This window comes from Ambystoma mexicanum, chromosome 1q (assembly GCF_040938575.1).
Source record: "Ambystoma mexicanum isolate Mex_15411 chromosome 1q, UKY_AmexF1_1, whole genome shotgun sequence".
Lineage (NCBI taxonomy): Eukaryota > Metazoa > Chordata > Amphibia > Caudata > Ambystomatidae > Ambystoma > Ambystoma mexicanum.
In genome coordinates, this window is record NC_090922.1 from 1,251,425,912 (window position 1) to 1,251,447,303 (window position 21,392).

A 21,392-nucleotide genomic window follows, 5' to 3' on the forward strand; every position below is an offset into this window, starting at 1 on the left:
GGGGGGACTGAAGTGGGAGAATGGGAGAAAAAGCTCCCCCCAATCTCCTCGCGACCATAGCCTAGAGGATCGCGGCCCAGACACCCACCACGAGATGAATTCGTCTATCTACCAAATGACAAAATACCCTGGTTCAAGAACATAAGGATATGCCCACCAGACTGTCCTACTCAAGCCGACACCTGCGGCATGGATGAACTCGACTAAGACCTTAACAACAAGCACCCACATCGTTAGAGATGCCATAACGACCTAGCCAACTGCCAAGAACATACGTGCCACCATGCACACTGGTCACACACGCACCAACCTACACGAAGAATATATTCAGTGCTATGACGTAGGTGATGGATACACCCACTGACGCGCATCTTTATTATTTTTCACATAGGTTTTTTAGTAATGCAGAAACGCAAGACGCATATAACACTCGCGTATACGCTTGCTGACGCTTCTGCCACCCCTCGCATCGTGATGAGAATATAAAGAAGACGTAATACTGCCTATGAAGCCATGTCAAACCACAACACAGGTGCCGTGCATTACACATCCCCACCCATGAACCAGGCCCAAGTAGGCCGCAAGCAAGAACCGCCATGAACACTGTATGAGCGAGAGTACAAGTGCTGATCACGCAGAACGAGCCCAGCGAGAGCTCACAGCCAAGGAGGCGATGTTGCAACTCGTATGCTACCAGCCGGCGCCATGGTCACATCTGTAAGCGAAGCCAAGCACACAGAAGCAAAATACAACTTTAAATGTGCAGAATTCTGCCCCAGCTACAGTCTCTCCACACGTGACCAAGCCGACCTGACAAAGTGCCAGACCCACGAGGAAGAAGTCGCCTGGGACACAGGTTGCAACAGTGAAATGACTAGACCGACACCTACAGCGATTGGAATGGCCTGCTCTCAGGCCTATGAGCAAACCCGCACATTGTCTGCACAAACAAATAGTTACACATTGTTGCTAGTGACAGGTACACTGCGAGCTGGGAACAACGATGGTCCCAGACTGGGGGGCTCGCAGGAGGACCAATCAGAACATGGGGGCACTCATCACTGATGCCACTAACATTAGCCAATCATTAGGGGTCTTCGTTTAACAGTTTTCAAATATCTAATAGAAGGGACAACCCAAGTATACCACCTGACTCATCCTTAACCACTAATATTGCTCTCTATATGTATACTATACTAACCCTACCACTCGAGGAACCAATCCGGAGTGGCAATAGGTTTTTTCGCTAACTTTCCCAGGTGACGCAAGTAGCGCGTCATACTGCGGCAAAAAGGGCCTGAGAGCCCCACGAATTTTGAGAGTCTGGACGGACGCGTACGATCCTAGACCCATCCCTGCCGTTGTTTTAATAAACAGCAGAACCACCTTGCTTCTTGTGTGTGTCTCATACTCATTTTTGGGGAACACGGGAGGAGTTGGGGCCTCTCAGCCTGGAGGTCCGCGGACGGCTCAGCCGACCCCGGGATAACCACCCCGACAGTCTTCCAAATGCATCCAGTCTGGCGAAGGTGTTTCTCAAACATATAGTACGAATACACAGTTTTCCTTCTGTCCTGATTTGAGATCGAGGTAGTCAATTTGTATCTAGCTTCTGGAAGAAGTGCTATTCAATGGCCCAAATTGATATTCGATTATCCACCAGCCATCATCCCCAAATGGATGGCCAATCAGAAAGGACAAACCAGACACTCAAACAATACCTATGTTGTATGTTACACCAAGTTGAAGAAGGTTGGAAGGATTTACGATGGATAGCAGAATATGCCTATAATAATTACCTACATTCCAGCACGGGACAAACTCCTCTCTGTACCCTATATGGTAGGCATCCACGCACCTCTGAATTAGATGCTCCCAAGGCTCTGGAGATGCCAGTGGTGAAAACCTTATACACAACCATTACTCAAGCCTTCAAAGAGGCAACTGGACATTTACTTCAAGCTAAAGAAAGACAAAAGAAATTCTCTGATCAACATCGCAGAAAGGCTCCTGATTACCAAGTTGGAGACGATGTCTGGTTAGCGTCAAAACATGTGCCAATAAAAGGAACCCGTACCTTTCGTCCACGATATCTAGGACCTTTCACCATTGAGCCTATAATAAACCCAGTAGCTGTTAAACTAACCCTGCCGCCAAACATGAAGATCCATCCTGTATTCCATGTATCACTCCTAAAACCTGTGCACCCTGGAACTCCAGTTACAATACCACCAAAATCAGTACTGATAGACAAAGAACCAGAGTTTGAAGTTAAAGACATCCTGGATTCAAAATACACTAGATCTAAACTATATTATTTAGTAGATTGGAAAGGATATGGTCCTCAGGACAGAACATGGGAACCAAGTGAGAACATCCACGCACCACGCTTGGTAAAACGTTTCCATCAAAAATCATCCAACTAAACCAGGGCCAGGCAGAAGAACTACCGTGAGAGGGGCTTTGGGGAGGGCGGGGGAGTGCTGTCATGATTCATGCCCCTGGTCATCCTGGCCAAAACAGCCCTTCTGTTGGGGCCAGGTCACAGGCTTCCATTGTGGCCTTGTGGCCTCAAGGGCCACAAAACACCATCAGGGACTCTCTTGGAGCCAGTCCTGGTGCCTTTGGCACCAGGCTCATACTGTTATGTGAAGGACAACATTTGGATTGGGGCCTTCAGTTAACATGGAGGCACTTGCATATCTCAGTTCCAAAGAACTGAGCTATGTGGTCTAGTGTTTTGGATGTGGCCGGGCCTGGGACTTCTTTACCTGGAACTACTTTACCTGGGCTATATAAGCCACACCTAAACAGCAGCACATGCTTCACGTTATTCTGCAGTTAGCAGCGTAATGCTCACCGTGTCCAGTTCTGATCTCCGGTGTTTCTTGCATCCTGCCACATGCTGAATCCTGTATCTGGAAGAAGAACACCAATATTCAGCACTTACCTGTAAGTAGCAGCCTGGCTTTGTTCTTGAATCTTCCTTCTTTAAACTACCACCAGCTGCTCACCTGAATACACGCGATCCAGGGATTCTTCATCATGATGCTGCATCCATCTTCAGAATGCTGCAGCAACCTGAAAAAGCCAGAGAGACATTATTAGTGAGCGCTCGCTCACGGCCACGTAAGGACACCGAAAACCACTTACCAGGTGCAGTGTCTCCTTGATCTCGGAACATCACAGCGGCCCGGAACATCATAACGACCTGCAAAGGAAGCGGCACAGGCACAGTTTAGCAAAAGAAAAGGCAAGAAAGCACTGCGCACCACGCATTCACTTACCTTGCTGGGATTCTCCTCCTATACATGCCAAAGCTCTTCAACTCATCTGAGGGAAAGCAACTAGGAACATTAATAACAAGAAAAAGGCAAAAGAGGAAAAGGGGAAGATAAAAAACGGTAAAATAGTAGTACCTACCTCATCAAGCAAATCAGAGTCACAGCAAGCCTGGACCTGAATACGAGGCAACGCACCAGTGAAGCAACTAGGTCACCGAACCCCCACACCTCCAACGCTCCCCTGCACAGAGACGCAGGATGGAGAGCACACCATAACTAATATTAAGGTGAGGAGAGAGACTAGACTTAAGGGAGGAATTCGAGGCTGAGGGAGGTGGGAATCAATCCAAGAGAGACATTTAAGCCTTAAATCTAGTTCTCCTGTATTGCAGGCGCTATCCACGTCCAACACACTATCAAGGGAGAGGGTTTGAGAGAGCTTATCTTCCAGCCAGGGCTGAGTGGCGTCCCTGTGGATATCAGGTGAGAGTAACAGTTATGTGAGCAAATGGCACAGTAGCTAATTGCACCTGTCATTCATGCACATGTGTGTTTCCCTTGTAAGCCACTGAAACTATTTTACATGCTTCTTCATGTCTGCTACTTGTAATTCATGTGTGTGTCACCACTTAATCATTCCCTACCTGTGCATAATTGCAACCCTGCTGCCCTGCTTCTGTTCCACTATCCATTCTACTCTTAACGGCAACTGCATGTCTCTTAATGATTTGTTAATGGCCTACTGCACCTTTGTCCGCGTATAATTCCGTTTGTGATTGTGATGGGGAACAGGTGGGGCTGTGGCCAATACTGGGGCAACTCTCATTTCTATTACCACAATTGTTTGAATGTGTACTTTTATCATGTCAAGAGCTGGTTTACAGGTGCAGTTAAACAATCTGAAGACTGCTTAGGAATAACAATGGAATACCTTTAAAAGCAGAAAGCTAGTTTGAAACTGATACAGGGAGTGGAGGAGGTTTGGGAAGAGCCAAAGGTGGTGAATAGATGGGTAAAAAGCCAAAAACACATAGGTTGTATGTCCCTCCTTTACATCCCATGGCTCTCCTATCTTCACTTCCGATGCCGATAGTTTCAGGTTATAAGTAGCATTATCGGCATTACCGAATTGACAAAACTAACAAGTATGGACGCCAAATTCACGATGCACTTCTGGAAAGAGATTTAGAATAAAAACTTCAATTAACAATATCAAAGATGTATTATAAAGTGAACAGTTTTGTCTTCTGTGTTGGAAATCATTTGACTGTGTGAGTACTCTCTCCAGTCCAATTACAACAGTGAAATCTTTTGTAGAACATCCAAATAGGAGGCAATACATAGGACTAAAAAAACGGTATGGACATTAGGAGGAGAGTCATTCTGATCACTTGATCCAGTGAATACCTGGGGGTGGATGGAGAGGGCTGGACCAGTAGCCAACCAATAAAACAATCTGATTATCAGTTCCAAGGGGAGGATTGCTAGAAGAAGCACCAGCAAGAAGCTAAAGTACATTATTACTCAAGGAAATACAAATAACGTGGACTAAATAGGAGCTATCTTCATTAAAATCCCAGCAACGGCATCTCTCTGGGACAAGAGACTGCTTTCTCCCAGAACCATAAGAAATAATAAGTCAAAGAGCTCATTGATCAGACTGTAGGGGAGTGGAGTGGGAGTGCAGAGAGAGCAGGCAATATAAGAGGGTGAAGGTCGAGAAGGATGTTGGAAAGATTCCATGAGCAGGGGTGCTTGTGCGTGTGATGGAGCAGCTGTACCATGTGGGTGAGCAAAGGAGAGCGCAGGACCTGATGAAGGACGGTGGTGCTGGAGCAAGTGAGCAGGTTATGGATGGGGAACAGGTCATTAGCAAGGGTGAATCCGGGCTGGAGAGAAGAGAACATAAGTGTGTGTGTGATGGGTGTAAGGAAGGCATAGTATCAAGTAAGACAGACATAAGTGACCACAATTTAAGGGTGTTTATTGAACTTTCAAGGAGGTGCGATAAACGCCTATCCAAACGTAAATCTAAGATGGGAGCAAGCTACGACCATCAAATAATAAAGAATGCAGTCCTAGTGGAGTTGTCAAACAAAGAGGGCCTATACTAAACAAAAAAGATTGCCAATCCTTACTACTAGTTACATGTAGTGTGGGGTATATTTCATGAAAAAGAAAGAAGTGCTCACAAAATGATAATCAGGATACTTGGGCTGTTGGCCTCCCTTTCCCACGTTTTCTGCACGGCGCAGGAGGATTCACTCTGAGCAAAGCGCACACTCCGGTGTCTGCGGTACAAAGATTTAATCACAGTTCCAATATCAGGGCCTTCTGTGCTCAAGTCTCTTTTCCATCAAAGTCTCTTGTTTTAGAGGGCCTCATGTGCGAAACAAAAAAGTAGATAGTTCCTATGATTTTGGAGGTTTCTTCCTGGATCCCCCTCAGCCGGGCTCAGATCCTCTTTTCTTGTTATTCCAAAACTATTACTTCTCGGGTGACTCACGGTTCACCCCGGATCCACCTCAGCTGGGGTACAGATCCCTCTTTATGTTGAACTAGTCTCCCTCATCCAGACTCGGACCAATTGTAAGTTCACTTTATACTTATCGGAGCCTTTCGATAGTGCACAGGTTTTTGTTGGACCCGTCGCAGGACCACTTTGATTCAAAGTTTATTTCTGACCGCGTATTTCTCATTTAGTCAATACCCAACAGAGACCTTCGAATGAGCACACCCTTCGGCGCCAGAACACTCTGTATTTGGTATCCGATTTAGCTTTCAACAGTTCATTCACTCCTTAAGTTTCCAGTTGTTTGCGCCTCTTAACACATGCGCTTCAAACACAGTCCTTTATAGAATTGTTCATACAATGTTGCAACCTTGATTCAAACATAGGGTGATTTCATATCTGTTTCTCCAACTCACCGGCTGTGCTGCTTTTACTGGCGTGGCTTTCTTCCAGGAGCCCAGGACAGTACCACAGTGGCAATCGCTCCTCCCGGTATGGGTTATTGAGCCGGGAACGCCCCAGATACCTTTGATGCACAGCATTGGTCTGCTCAGCTTCAGTTCGTTGTCTTAGGCTTTTCACTTTTCAAGGCTCGTATAGATAGTGGTTTCTAGAGGTCAATGGTACTTCCCTCCTGGCAACCCTCTCCGGCCTCACTGCCTTTCTCCCTGTGTTATATCGCCATCTTGGAACTGCTGCTACTCTTGTGTTTTTCCTTGCTCAGAGTATGCTTTCGTGCTCCGCCTTTTATCCGTGTGGGGAAGTGTGATGGGAGTCAGGTGTGTGTAATGATTAATAATTGCCTGACCTTGCCTGTCTAAGGTGTTGGGACATGTCAGGTATAAGGCTCTGGTGTTACTCCGTTGTTGCTCACGATTAACTGATGGTGAGAAAGTATTTGTGTCAGAAAGGAGGGGGGGCTTGATCTTCCCAGTATCCTACCTAGAAGGATGGGGAAAAGGTGTTGCAGGAAAGGGGATACCGCGACTCACCCTACGGTGTGCCACTTCCACTCCCTCAAGGCCCTTACTCCTGAAGACCCCCCATCCAGGTGATCGTCCTGCACTGGTCCACCCCCAGGAACTGGATCCAATTGTGATGGCCTTGTTAAAGATAAACCTAAAATTGTCCATGATAAAAAAGAGGACATGAGGTGATGTTTTAATATGGAGTAAAAAGAGGAAAGGGGAGTAGCCCTTATTGGGGGTGGAAGCAAGTTCCAGTGTTTAGAGGCTAGAAGAGAAATGGAATGTAAATGTGATTTTAGTACAGAGTACGAAGAACAAAGGAAATTGCAATTGAAGAACATGTGAAGGATGATGCCTTGAGATGAGAGAGGAAAGATGAGGCAAAGAACAACCAGAAAGACAACTAAAAACCAGACATAAGAAGTGAAACTGTAAATGGGCTTCAAAAGACACACAATGCATTTAACCACTGGTTCCCAGAATCCGAACATTCCCTGCCTCACATCGTCAATATATGTACTGCTAGCTGTTTGGTTTTTACTAATTTATCAGTGTACTATCAGGCCTCGGGTAAGAACTATCCAGCGCCTGGCCAACATTGCTATGTTGATGCACTGGATAGGTCTTCTCTTATCAGCTGTAGAATGCTATGCTTCCATGTCTTCAGTCTCCACTAATGCCTGTAACTCTAATTTTTAGATCTCAGGTAGTCTTGTGTTGTTAACTAATTTCTAAATCCTGTAATGGTTATGGGGCAGGCTCATGTAGTATCCCGCGTTGCTCCTTTGACACAGGAGTATGCACAATATTTTGATTTGCATTTATTAGAAGAACAGGGATGTCAGGTTTGATCAGAAATGATTTCCAATAACACATGTACAGAGGGCGGTGGCATTCCCCAGAAGGGTGTTTGTACAATGGCACAACGGAGGGAACACATGGTGACCCAGTGTCTGAGGGTGTGAACAAAGATGAATACATGTGTGGGACAAAATATATATTTATCAGATAACATTACTCTAGAGGCGCTTCTTAGTAAAAAGCAGTACTGTACGAATTTCAAAATGGCATTACATTTTTGCACGGCAGTGGTGAGGTCAGGTATGGAGGTTAGGAGAGGGCAGGGGTAATTCCCTCTTTGGTAAGTAAGGTAAAATTGAGATAGAAAATGTGTGGTTTACACTAAGTGGTAGCACAGAGTTAACTTTGAATGTTATTATCTTACTAAAAGCATACCTGCTGATCTATATCTGTGGTAGCTGCTATTGTGAATATCCTGAAAAAGGTTTTTCTCGGGAAGACAAAATGTTGATATGTGACTAGAGGCATTTGAAATTTCTTGAAGGATTGGAGGAAAATCTGCAGAATAATTGTTCGAACTTCTTTAGGGAAACCTATTTAACCTATTTAAAAAACCTAGATTATCTGGAAATGAAGTTGTACAATTGAGAAAGCATGCCATTTTGAAGCATGTCTCTTTGCTCATGATTCTGCATACTTTCTCTCTACTTTTTAGGTGCAGACAGGAATCTAAATATCATTTACCGAGTGCATACAATCAGGCAATTTTTAAAGATTCTGTATTTATTTAAGAAATGCAATTTTTCTTCAGAAAAATAAGTGCCAAAGAATTTGATTGCTCCTGGTTGATGTTTTGCAATCACTGACTTGGAAAACAAAAAAATCCTACTTGCAATAGCATTGAACGAAAATGTAGGCACGTTATTTAGAATCTTTGCCATAATTAATCAATGAATCCTATTTTAACATACCAAATTACTTTTTTGACTTCATACTCTTAAATCACTGTTTGCATTTCTCTTTAGATATCCTGTGGCATGCTCTACCATTGAGAAGATGGCCTGGGTCTGATTGAGTTCCTGAGCATGAATCTCATTCAATTGACACTGGTGTCTCATTCAATTGACACTGGTGTCTGGATCCTGCTCATGAACAAGTAAACTTCACAGATGTACTACCTATGTGCCTGATGGAAACAAAGTAAGAATCTTTCCAGAGGGACTATTTTGAAAACACAAGGCCATTTTTTTGGGTTTCAAGGTACCATTTTCCGGCCTAATTGCACCAGGAAGAAAGATACAAAGAAGGCAACTTCTCCTGCTGCTGTTAAGAATAAAGGGCATCGTACAAGTATGCCAAGAGTGTCTACTGGGATCATCATTTATTAATTGGATAATCCTAAAGAACAATTATCAAAGATGAATGTCAAGCATTCTTTCCTTGTGCAGTTTGTTCTAATTTCTTTCGTGCACCTCAGGCAAATCGACACCGCTCAGCTTGTTCTAGTGAATGAAGGAATAAGCGTTGGGCGAGGACAGATGGCATACCTATCAGAAAAGGAGCTGAAATTCAACATCCCTGCAGAGAAAGACTCCTGCAAGGTGGAGGTGGTTTTGAATGAACCAACAACACAGCGTGTCGGAAGGCTCACACCTCAGGTAGGACTTACTAAAACTGTTTGGCACAAGATTCAGTACTTTTATCTGCAGTTCCAATGCTGGTGTTCATCATGAAAAGTACAGTAATATTTATATGTATTAATTATACAAGACCTTTAACTCTGCAGTAGAAATATTTGTTACATATATGCAGAGTTTCCGAGTAGATGGGTGTCTTTCCTCTAAATTGCTATTGTGTATATACAGTAATAGTTCTTATACTAACAATATGTATTTGAGTTTAATGACTTGATTTTGTGCAAACCTAGCCCAAATGAAAAGCCAAGGACAATACATTATATGGTCATTGGAGGTGGAGTATTTTGATAGAATGGAATGGTCAGAGCAGTGCGATTGAAACCAAATTACTGAGACCGGGTTGTGGCATGGAATGGGTGCAAACATACAATTGCGGTGTGTTGGACAGCACACTGAGTTTAACTAGCACATACAACAGACTTTATTATTGTGCAGATCCAAAGGGAGTGGAAATCCTGATAATTTGAACGTAAGCAGAGATAATTAAATACTAAATTTCATGTCCATATTTTAACATCCCATTAGGGTAACCAAGGTTGTTGTGGGATATTTTTACCCATACCAATGCGTCCCACTGCACCCCTTTGCCAATGGGGGAAAGAAAACAGCCAAAAATGGATGCGCTAACCACTGTGTGCACCAAATCTGCAAAACTGTGCATGGTTCATAAATCATAAAAAGGCTGCACCACCTTGCCACACAGTCAAAGTTGGTGTAAAAACAGGACTCCCTGAATAACAGTGAGTGCTAAGCCAGGCCACAGAAGTGGGTAAAGTCCGGAAATGACTTTAAAATGCAGCTTTCCCAATCAATTGCAACCTTCAAAGTGCTGTTTTGGCACTCAATGTAGTTATTTTCCAAGTGAACTATTGAAACGAAAAGTGTGCTGAAACCACAGATCATCCAGTGCAGTCAGAAGAGAAAATTGTTCCTCACTGACTGACAGCAGCTAAGAAAGGTATTTTATGAAACCCCAATCCAGCAACAATTTTTTTTCAGTTACACAGGACAAATGCGGATAAAAATGGCAACATATCAATTTCAGCTGTGCAGAGGAGACTCCAAGCATAAGCTGAATACTTACTTCCAGATGCAGACAATTTCCAGTACTCAAAGACAGAATAATGCTGAGTTGAATGTGCTGCATAAGAAAATAAGATGTAAAAACCCAGTGTAAATGTGTTTCTTTTTCCTGAAGAAATTGCAAAATTTGCCTATTTAAAGCATGTTTGTGAAGGGCTTAATTCTTTTAAATATCCAAACCCCTTATAAACTGTGCTTATTTTGTATGTTTCAAAGGAATGACCTTAAAGTGAATTTTAAAGTAACCCAGTTTGGAGTTCAGTAAATACTTAATTCTGACCTGACAATGCCCAGCCTGGGAAAAATGACACTTCAGTTGACACATCCTGCTACAGGAAGCCTTAATGGATGCTTGAGGTTCCCGCATATTGACAACAAAGAGCACAGCAGCCTTTCGTCTATGGCTGAGCCAAGAACAATGGCAGCTGCCTACTGATCTCTACAGGGGAGCTTCCCTCTCAAGAAAGGGGACACACCACCCTGATCAAAGGAATGTGACAGCTGTTGCCTGTGAAGGGGAAGTTACAAAGAAAAAAAAAAACTGCCTCTAACTTTTGGTGTTTAAATCTTTATATAAAGTTTGAAGCTCTTTAACTGTGTAACATGAAGAAGGATACATCTAAAAATTGGTAGATGTTAACCTAATTTTAGGCCATTGCTTTGAAGACACTAATGAACCCTGTACCACCTAAAGGAATCAAAGTTACAGGAAAACCTTTAATTGTAGCAAATCTATTATTCTGCAAGTCTACGATTGTATATTGATGCGCCAGTGATAATCGCCCAGATAGGCACTAAATTAGAAATTATTAGTTCAAATTGTTCTGATTAAAATTGATTAAATTCTATAGGATGACAAAGACAGCTCTCACAGAGATGGGGATCGAATGTGAAAATAACAAATCAAATATGCACTGTATGTGTCCGATTTTATCAGGGGACATAATTTTAGAAATGTACATTTGTGCAAAAGTTAAGTTTTGGTCAAAATCAATGTGGGAGTTCCTACATCCTATCATAAAGATGATAGCTCTGGTCTGACTGCCAATCAGAACATGGCAAGTGCCTTTGGCCACTCACAGCCGTGGGGGTGTGTTTTGAAATTCTGCCCACACCAATAACTTTGTGATGTCATTTGGTAGGATAAATATAGGAACTTCACCACACATAGACACACTGCTTCCTGAACACATCCAGATTTCTGTGCAGTACTTTGTTCCAGAACTCTTCATCTTGCAGCTGATTCCAGACTTCTTTGCAAAATCCAGGCCTTAGCACTGCTGAACTCTTGTTAGCTGGGCCCAAATTAATTAAACCATCCCAAACTTAAGAGAAATTTATTCTGATCCAGTCTGGCTTGCTACCATTAAGGCTTGCCTGCTGAAACTTGCATCCTTCTAATCTGCCGTGACCAGAACGGCCAATCCATTCCAAATCCACTTGAGGTACTGTCCAAATTGACCAGAACTGCCCAGCTGACTGATCCCTCCAGAAGTGCCCTGCTGGCGGTAGACCCGATCCGATGACCATAACCCTGACAGTCCAATCTTAAGTAAAGTGTACTGTAAGTATCAACAGGAAAAACAGTGACCCATAGTATATATGCATTGTCCTATCCCAATCTCCACCCATCCCGTCTTTAACTTCAGAACCCTAGTATTGTCAGAACCATTCTTGCGCTGATGTTTTTTCATTTGTCTCATTAAAGTGATTTGGATTCAGTAAAGTAATTCCCATACAAAATGGAAACTAGAGTATCACACGTGACGAGTTACGAGCAGCCGTGAGTAACCTTGGAGATTCATGGGTGACATTCTCTTTTTCATAGTCATTAATATAATGTAATAAAACCAATCTATCATGTTTGGGAAACCGAATTTCTGCTTTTCTCTGCGCCTATTTTTTCAAAACACCTCTCACTAAAACTTCTATAACTTCTTGAATTTTATAGATAGAAACATAATTTCAACTCTCACTGATGCCTAAGACCCTTAGCTACATCCACAACACATCGCAGAACAATGTATTAGACTCATTTATATAAAAAATCGCGTAGTGACATTTTGCTGCGAATTTACATTGTCAAAATTTCTACACGTTTCTTTTTATCATCCAAAGTGTTTCTACCATTCCATTCTGATCTAAAGTGTGTACTGTTGTTTATCTTGTAGCTCATGTTTGTTAGGACTTGCTTAGTGTTGCTCATAGGATTTTCGATCAATTTAAGCATTTTTACCCTTTTTGCATTGTGTCACAAAGCCATTTTCACCTGTCATTTTAAATGTCAATTTCCAAAAACGGTTTTCTCTCTTGTGTGGGGAGGGAAACTGCATTCAAACTCTAGACATTGCATTTCATTCCTGAATACCTGCTGCTTACTGACATCTGTGTAGGATTGCTCATTTGTGCCTTAAAGAACTTTGCAGGGGGAAATATTAACCTAAACGCTATCTGTTCACAAACCAGAACTGTTTTTTCCTGTGTTTTCTATTCTGCATTATTATAAGTTAATTCAATTGCTTTACTTATTTTTGAATTGTATTGTCACTGCCTGGTGATTGATGCCCTATTTATCTATATATATCTATATCTATACACATATATATCTATATCTATACACATATATATATATATATATATGATTTGAATTTAAAACAAATAAATAAATCTTTATAGCCTGATTCCTGGTCCAGTGTGACCTTGGGGGGTATTTTGAGACGGGTGTGATATGAGTGGTATATCATTCAGAATATTGAACTTATAGAAAACAATAAAAATTAAGTATTTCATTTATGCACTACATGCTAGGCGAGACCCGGGTGTGTGCCTGATTGAAATCCTTAACATTGGTCAATAAGAGCCACACTGGGTTTTCATGATAACCACTCTCATTTTGTAAATAGCTCCCATATAGATTGTCCACATTCAAATGTATTTAATGTAGCTATGCTGAAACCAAGCTGTTTAGTTCATGCTTGAGGACTAGATGTTGGGAACGCATTAAGCTAGTTTTTACATGTTTGTGCTTAATTTGAAGGGAGCATGTGGATGTCTTATGAGAAGAGGGATCGCACATCACGTCTGATATCTGGCCACACAGTGTTTGCACTATTTAGTTTGGTAAAAAGAGATATTATTAGGTGGCGAGGGGGGAGGGGGAGCAATCAAAAGAATCATTTGATACCAAAGCAGTGATCAAGGCTTTCATTTCAGTTTGCAGCCCTAAAAAATAGTAGAATTAGTTATAGACAAAATATCGTCTCGGATGCTAAACTTTATTATGGTGGAATGCCTATGGGAAATAGGATGGGAAGCACTAAACAATAAGAAAATGTGAAAATGTATAGGCTCTGTGGGAAACTCGAGACAATAACCCTTGTCACACCTATTCATCTAGTTTATACCTCTTAACTTAACTGTGGAGATTGTCAACGTGGAGCATAGGTTAGCCCCTAAAGGAAGTTCTCTATTAAAGAAACAGTGACAGGATGGGCTATCAAAGTAAGTAAGTGGTACTCTGGTTCGGATTGTCTAAACCTTATGCACAATCTTTATATGTCTCAGTCACTCCTAGGCCACAACGGAAATACAAACGATGTAGCAGCAAAGTCTTCAAACATGGTGTTGGGTCTCCAACCTACCATAAACTAATAACATAAATGCTCCATGAATTGACCAAAGTAAATTATTCTTAAATCCTGTTCTTAAAGTACATTGATATTCTAGTAAAAAAACAGACTTCCTTAGTTTTCTATGAATTTACAATGATCCCTGCTGGATCTTGGATTTCAGGCTTCACACCTACCTAGTTTCTTCTTAACAGACCTTGGTTTTAGGTATTAGGATTCACTGTAGGCCTCTAATAGTCCTTGGGTTAAAGGATTTATAAAATGCCTTTCTCATGGGTGTTGGCTTCCAGCCTCCACAGCAATCCTCCCTCCTAGGCCTCAGGATATCACAATTCTCCCCCTCTACTAAGGACAGAGAGAGTACTATCTCCTACCTCACCTCTGGGTGTCACTGGGGTTAGCTTTGGGGCTCGGCACACTTTCTGGTCCTTAGATGACCCCCGCAAGCATGGGTTGTAGACCAGGCAGCTCTTCCATTCTCATGTACTCAGACACTCCTGACATCTGGAAAACCAGCCACTTCACCGTCTTAACCAGGCAAAGATACCCACTTCTCAGCATTAGGCTGTTGGAGCCTGCCCATCTCTTTTCCTTCTGGCACACTGCCCCAGGCACTGCCAACCTTCCTCACAGGATGCGCACTCTGCTCTGATTTCCCTCTCATTTTATAATCCCTCACAAGGGCTGTCCTGTTCCTGATTGGCCCTTTCTCAAACATGCAGGTCATTGCCTTCTGTTGGTTCACGGGCTGCTGGAGCTTGCTGTAGTGATTGTATGTATTGGGATGATGAGCTCGATCATTAATGTCATGGAACCCTGGGTGTGTGGTTAGAGGTCAGCGTGTAATCCTTGGGGTTTGAATGGAGATTCTAGGCATGACAGTTGGAGATGGATTGGACTGGCATGTCATGGGACCTTGGGTGTTGTGTGTCTATGGTGTCAGTGTGGAACCCTGGGTGTGTGAGTGGAGATTCTAGGAGTGACAGTTGCAGAAGAAGTAATAGACTGGCAGGGTGTGAGTGGCCAGTGGTCTGTCACCCATTACTTGCTTTACATTGGACGTACCTTATGTATCTGGAAACAAGGAATAAACCTACCTGTAAACTTTAAGTTTGCATCTGGCATCCTCTTGTACCCAAGTAACCCACATAAAGTTATTAGAAATGAGGATCAGATTGTTATGAGGTACATGAGGGCTTTGGCGAGCAGCAGCCAAAAGGGACAGCCACTGCCCCCCATGGATCCACCCACACCCATAAATAAGTGGTCTTGAAAGGGGCCCCTAGGGGTCCCTTACGTCTATGGAAACAAGGTGAGTCACCACACATGATAGATACGCCAGACACGAGGTTGTATTCCCAAAGCTAGGGTTTATTGCAAAGCAAAAGTCTCAGTTGGCCAACTCTGTCTCACGCCCCGCGACGTGTATCTCTAGACCTCGAGGGACACAAGAGAGTGAATTACGTACATCAGTTACATATATACAAAAAGCATATCAAACAATCAGCTATGACATGTTTAACACCCCCCTTATTGGGTTTCTTTGAACTTGGTGTGATGATGGACATTTTCGACAACTATGACACCTTCGAACATCTATTCTAGTAACAATTTGCAATTTGTGAGTGCGGAGGCATCTTTCAGTTGTTGAACAGAACACAGCGCTTCTGTTCTTGGAAGCGAGCTACATACGGGCGGAGAGTTGCATTCCAGGCCTTGCTATCTATGAGGTGCTATTCGTGTCCTGGGAGCCAACACACTCTAATGGGGCTCAGCAAAGGGGGGCCGTAAGAAGAGCATAATTCAAGCCTTTAGCTGCTTTATTCTAACATATTCTACCATATAACGAGACTGGCTGGCAGCTGCGAAATGATTAAATGCCCTGCAGCTCTGCTTCAAGGCTACATTCGGGAGGGAGCCGGGCATTCTTCCTGGCACTGCCTACGTTGTGTTTCAACGAACTCTTGTTATCCTCGCGGCCCTGCGGCCTTGTCCTTTTACGTGCAGACAATGTTTTACAGTTGAGCAGTGTAAGCAGAAAATGTAGAAGAAATACGAACAGAAAGCAATGAGCAATGGTTAGAAAACAAAATGGCGATTCTTGCTACATCAAAATGGCCGTTCATTGGCAAACTCGGAAACCTCTATTCTGTCATATCGTGCATGAGACGGTTGGCCCACGGCCATGAAAATACGTTTGCGGTCACACAGTAGAGGTATCCATTTTTCTAGACTGACAAACCCTCCTTTGGCCGTATGCCAAACGTCTCATCTATTTATTGAAACCTCCTCTAATGATGATGAGTCTGAAGTACTTATGTCTGAATTTTGCATACTATCGTAAACATCATCATCTTCATCAATATCTATAGCCATCAACTCTTTTACTGTTTTCATCTCATTTGTGTTTTGCTCAGCTCGACCATGAGTTTGTTTTTTCCTTGTCATCATATGCATACATCCCTTCGTACATCCCTCAGTTACCTCAGCGCAAACTATTGGTAGGCAGTGTATGCAACAACAGCACGTTATGAATATTCCAAACACCACTACTAATATCGAAATCAACTTCCATCCTCAAGAACGCAGTATTCCCCAAAACCAAGACCCTATTCCCCAGCTTCCTTCTCCAGTAGGGAGTTCGGAACTTAGGACATGCATTTTCTTTATCGCTTCAAAGATCGTAGGGGAATAGTCATCTACATATACACAACACGCTGATCCCACTATTTTGCAAATTCCCCCACGATCAACCAGGATCACATTGAGAGCCATTCTATTTTGCAGCGTCATTAACCTGATTCCTCATTCTTCCAACCTTATGTTAAATACTATATCTGTCGTTGTGTTTATACTATATCTGTCGTTGTGTTTATGGTATTTTTTAGTATTCTGGACAGCTGCCTTATATTATAGGAGTTCACTATCTGCCCTAAGAATGGAATGAATGATTTTGCTACGTCAGTCGCTATCAAAACACCCTCTCTAGTCCTTTTGACTCTAGCTCTGGATAGTCTGGCCATGTCTGCTGTTTCTAAGAGGAATACTCCTGGGAACAGTAGACCTAGATAACATGTACCTCCCCAGTTTCTGGGCAACCAAGGACATGCTTTCTCTCCACATATAAAATAAACTGGATCTCCCACATATACTGGTTCTATTTCCCATTTTAATACCACTGTATTCATGCATCCAGTATATGTTCCGACTGAAAAGGAGCCTTTCTTTTTTAGACAAAAAGGGACAGTTCTTGGGCTATAATTCACCGTGTAAGATGGGGGGATTGCATCTTTGTCCCCTTCTGTTCTTACACGAAACGGCATTACAGATGTTTTTTCTGGTGGGGACAATCTATCTCGTCTATTTTGTCGTGTTATCTTTCGCGTACTTTTCTTCGTGGGCTCTGGGGCCATTACTTGTGCTTTATGTAATATGGAACAACCCACAGGCTTCATTATTATTTCCTCAAACTCATTCATGTTGGTTCTGTCTAATTGACCCGTACTACTCTCATTCCATTTCCCATAGAACATTGCACCTAAAGATGCACTACATGCAGAACTTAATGGTAATGGCTGTACATACCAACCTATTCCCTTCCTAGCATGCTGTGGTAAATGGGCACATACCCAGCAATTTGTTTTCTTCAGAATTGCATGTGTCATGTTCATAATTAATAACAACGTGTTATTCCCAAACCCATCCCTGTGTCTTTCTTCCATTGGGGGCAGGGTATAAGTAATCACCTGAACCAGGCTTTCAGTAGTGGATATATTAACTATTGGTAAAAACATTTCTAATTGTTGTATCGATTACACATACCATAATATTAGGGCTGTCGTTATTGGTGCTACCACGCTCATTAAGCACATAATTATTGTCAGTGCCAGCATACAATTCTTTTTATCATGCGTTTTTCTTAAACTTACAGTCTTTATAATTGACTCATTCTCAGCAGTGGTGCAGGAGGAGGCTGGAACCGGTCCCGACATGTTTCTCATCGTCCTTCTTCTTCCTTATTACAGTTCGTCGTGGATATCTCTCTTCGCTGCACTTGCTCTGATGTCAATAAGTTCAACGGAATTGTCACAGGTCAGTTCTGCCAGTCCTTTATAGCCTGGATTTGCTTATTTATTTTTAGTCAAGATCACTTGTCCTTTCTCATACTGCTCAGAGGACCTTTGATCAGTTATCTTATTGCCTTAGTACCATGTGCGCCCAGCTTGTCCACTCTGGTTCAGGACACATGTACTTTTTATGATCGCACCGAGGAGCCGCGAGTCTTGAATTGTCCGACTTGCACAATTCTCACGCTTCTCTCCTCTACACCTCTAGTTCCTTCTCCGTCCATGAGCAGAACCAGAGGTTGATAAAAATGCCAAAGAACTGTGGATCACTTTGTCTTTGGAGGCCGCAAATTGTATCGCCTTACTCCTGGTATCGTGTGATCCGTGAACAGTGCCGGTGCACTTCCCGATTCAGGCTCAAAGTCAGCCTGTGGCGCTACTGCAGGTGCAGTGTGCGCCGCGCCAGTGATGCAGATCCAGTCTTTGGCGTGCTGGCAAGTGCTGGTGGGCGCCAAAGGGGTACACGTTTAGTTTCTGCTGGTATTTGCAAGGCAGATTTCGTGTCGGCCAACAGTGGTGTCGATTCTGCTGGGCAACGTTGTAGCACTCTTTGCCCTTCCCCCTTTTTGGCAATCGTCTCAGGCTTTGTTTCGAGTTTCACTTCTCGTTTGGGCAGATTTGGTGGCTGCTTACTGGCAACAGTTTCTTCCGTTTCTGGGACCACTGTCTCTTTCCGGTTGTCTGGGTCAGGCAAGTCTTTCAGTGACATTGGAATCTTTTTGGCATGGGTGGCATGGTTCCACGACTTCCGTCCATCCACCCGTATCGCCGTCTGCATTGCCAAGAGTACTTGATGGGGGCCGCGCCACCTCGGTGCTAACGATGACTTTCTTTCAAAATTTTTAAGCAGCACCCAGTCTCCTGGCTCCAGCGCGTGCCCCGGACCGGTGTATCTCACTGGTAATGCCTCCTGCACCTGCTGATGAATCAAACGCAATTTCTGCATTAAAAGGCCACAATAAGTACTACCTCTCTAAGTCGTTTTGGCTGAGGTGCGCCCCAAACATTTGCCGGCCTCCTCATTACGATTTTGTACAGGGAGAGCCCAGTTTTAGCCTGTACAGACGCACGCATGCATAATAGCGCTATTGGTAATGCATCCACCCAACTCAACTTGCTTCCCGCACATATTTTACTGATCTTTGACTTGAGAATCACGTTGTGCCTCTCCACAAGACCGGCCGAACTCGGATGCCTTGAACTATGGAATCTCTTATCGATCTGAAGACCCGCATATATCTAACACCACTGCACCCACAAAATGTGGGCCATTATCGGACCATAAAACACGGGGCAAGCCAAAACGGGAAAAATATTCTTTAAGCATTACTTTTGCCGTGCTCTTTGCTCTGCAGTCCTTCAAGGGATATGCCTCCACCCACTTTCTGAATGCACATATCACCACTAAGACGTATTTTAAGTTTTGGCATCTCTCCATCTCTATGAAATCAAAATGGATCACGTCAAATGGCATAGTGGGTGGGCCAAAACTGCCTATTGGAGTCACTGTTCCCTTTCCTACATTGTGTTGTAAACACGTGATACAGTTCTGCACCCACCTCTCTGCATTTTTTTTTGTTTGCATTCTGCCATACTGTAGATAGGTGCTGTATTATCTTTTTCGCACAGATGTGGGTAGGGCTGTGGGCCATTGTGACCATTGCAGTCACATACGAATTTGGCAACATCCAGTTTCTAGTTCCCTTGTCCACTCAACAACCTTCCAGATCTAACTCAGCAGAGCCCTCTGCCCACCCTTGTATTTCATCGGCCGTAGCTTCGGCCTGCATTTCTTTGACAGTGGCAACTCCATTTTCTATCATATAGGGTAGTTCCTCAGTCTGAACCGTCATCATTTTGGTATTTAAATCAGTGGCAGTTTGTTTTGCAATTCTGTCTGCAAACGCGTTTCCTTCTCCTACTTTGCATGTTACCTTTTTGTGTGCCTCGCATTCCACTCTTGCTAGGCGTTTTGGAAGCGTGAGTGCAGACAGCAATCGTACAATCAAAGGGCCATGTTGAATTCTGGCACCATGTGATGTCAAAAACCCTCTCTCAGCCCAGAGTCAACCAAAGTTATGAACCACCCCAAAAGCCTACTGACTATCAGTATATATATTCACATTCAAATTTTATGAAATCTCGCAGGCTCTGGTTAATCCTATTATCTCTGTGACTTGTGCCGAATTGTAGGGGATTCTTTTGCTTTCTACAATGCTCTCTAGGGTAGTGATAGCATATGCAGCAGTTATCATGCCGTCTGGTAATTTAAAACATGAATCGTCACAAAATAACTCTCCATCTGGCTCTTTCTGTGGGGTATCACTTAAATCAACTCTCCCCTTGGTTTCTTCCTCAGTGACCATTAAGCTGGGATCAGCCTTGCAGCAGGAGTTCCATGTGCACTCCGGAGGTCCTTGAACTCGGCGGTGCCACATCCAAATGATGACATTGGCAGGGTTTATACAAGACATTTGACATGCAAGCATGACTGACCGATGTGGAGTTGAGGTACAGGAGTGTGATGTTGGTTGGCAGCAGTTGGCAGCAGCATGCAAGTGCTGTCTAAGCATTACTGGTCTCCATGGAGATGAGGCGCTGGAGCGCAATGTTGGTTGGCTGCGACTGCATGCAGTGGCTGAAGGGGCTGAAAAGGAGGAGATACAGAGGACCACAGCAAGGAATACCACAGCAATCGGAAGCACAATGATCTTCCGGTTTTTAATGCAGAGCGTGTGAAGTTAGAGGGAGGGCCAGTGAAAAGGAGGGCACCAATTAGCCCTTGTGAGGTGGACCATGGTGTGGGAATGGAAGGGGACAATTTAGGCTACCTGATGAATGTGGGAACAGGTCAGAGGATGATGGGTATAATGCCACAGGGGCATATGGCAGCAGGGAGGTTATAGGTTTAATGTGTTCCAAAATGTACAGGAATGGAATCCTGATTATGGACATTTTTTAGGATGTAAGGAATGACAATTTTGAGGAGGGGTAATCAACTTTTAGAGTGTGGGCTGTTGTCTGTTATATGTTGTGACCTCATATGTATAAGGATGGATCCCAACAGTATGTGCTTCAGGTCTGTTTTGGAGGGTGAACATGGGCTGACATTTAGGTCATAGAGGCCTGTTTTGGTACTATGTTGTGTGATGTTGTGGCTTCATCCTAGGTCATGTGAGGACAGTTAGGTGGTAATGGACAGATGGGTGCGGGTTGGCCTGCAATAGACTATAATTTGGATGTGTGGGTGGTAGGTGATTTTGAAAAAAAATAATTTGGTGGGTGCGGGGT

At 43.4% G+C, this 21,392-nt stretch overlaps 1 protein-coding gene across 6 annotated transcripts in view; it reads left to right on the top strand.

The window, feature by feature from the left end:
• Nucleotides 1-21,392, top strand: part of LOC138545302 (FRAS1-related extracellular matrix protein 1-like) — a 1,530,918-nt gene that overhangs the window by 176,257 nt on the left and 1,333,269 nt on the right. For all 6 annotated transcript variants that reach the window (XM_069642060.1, XM_069642059.1, XM_069642062.1 and 3 more), the window contains one exon: nucleotides 8,591-9,223. In XM_069642060.1, the coding sequence (XP_069498161.1) occupies nucleotides 8,984-9,223 (240 nt within the window). In that variant the 5' untranslated portion in view covers nucleotides 8,591-8,983. The remainder of the gene's footprint in view (nucleotides 1-8,590; nucleotides 9,224-21,392) is intronic.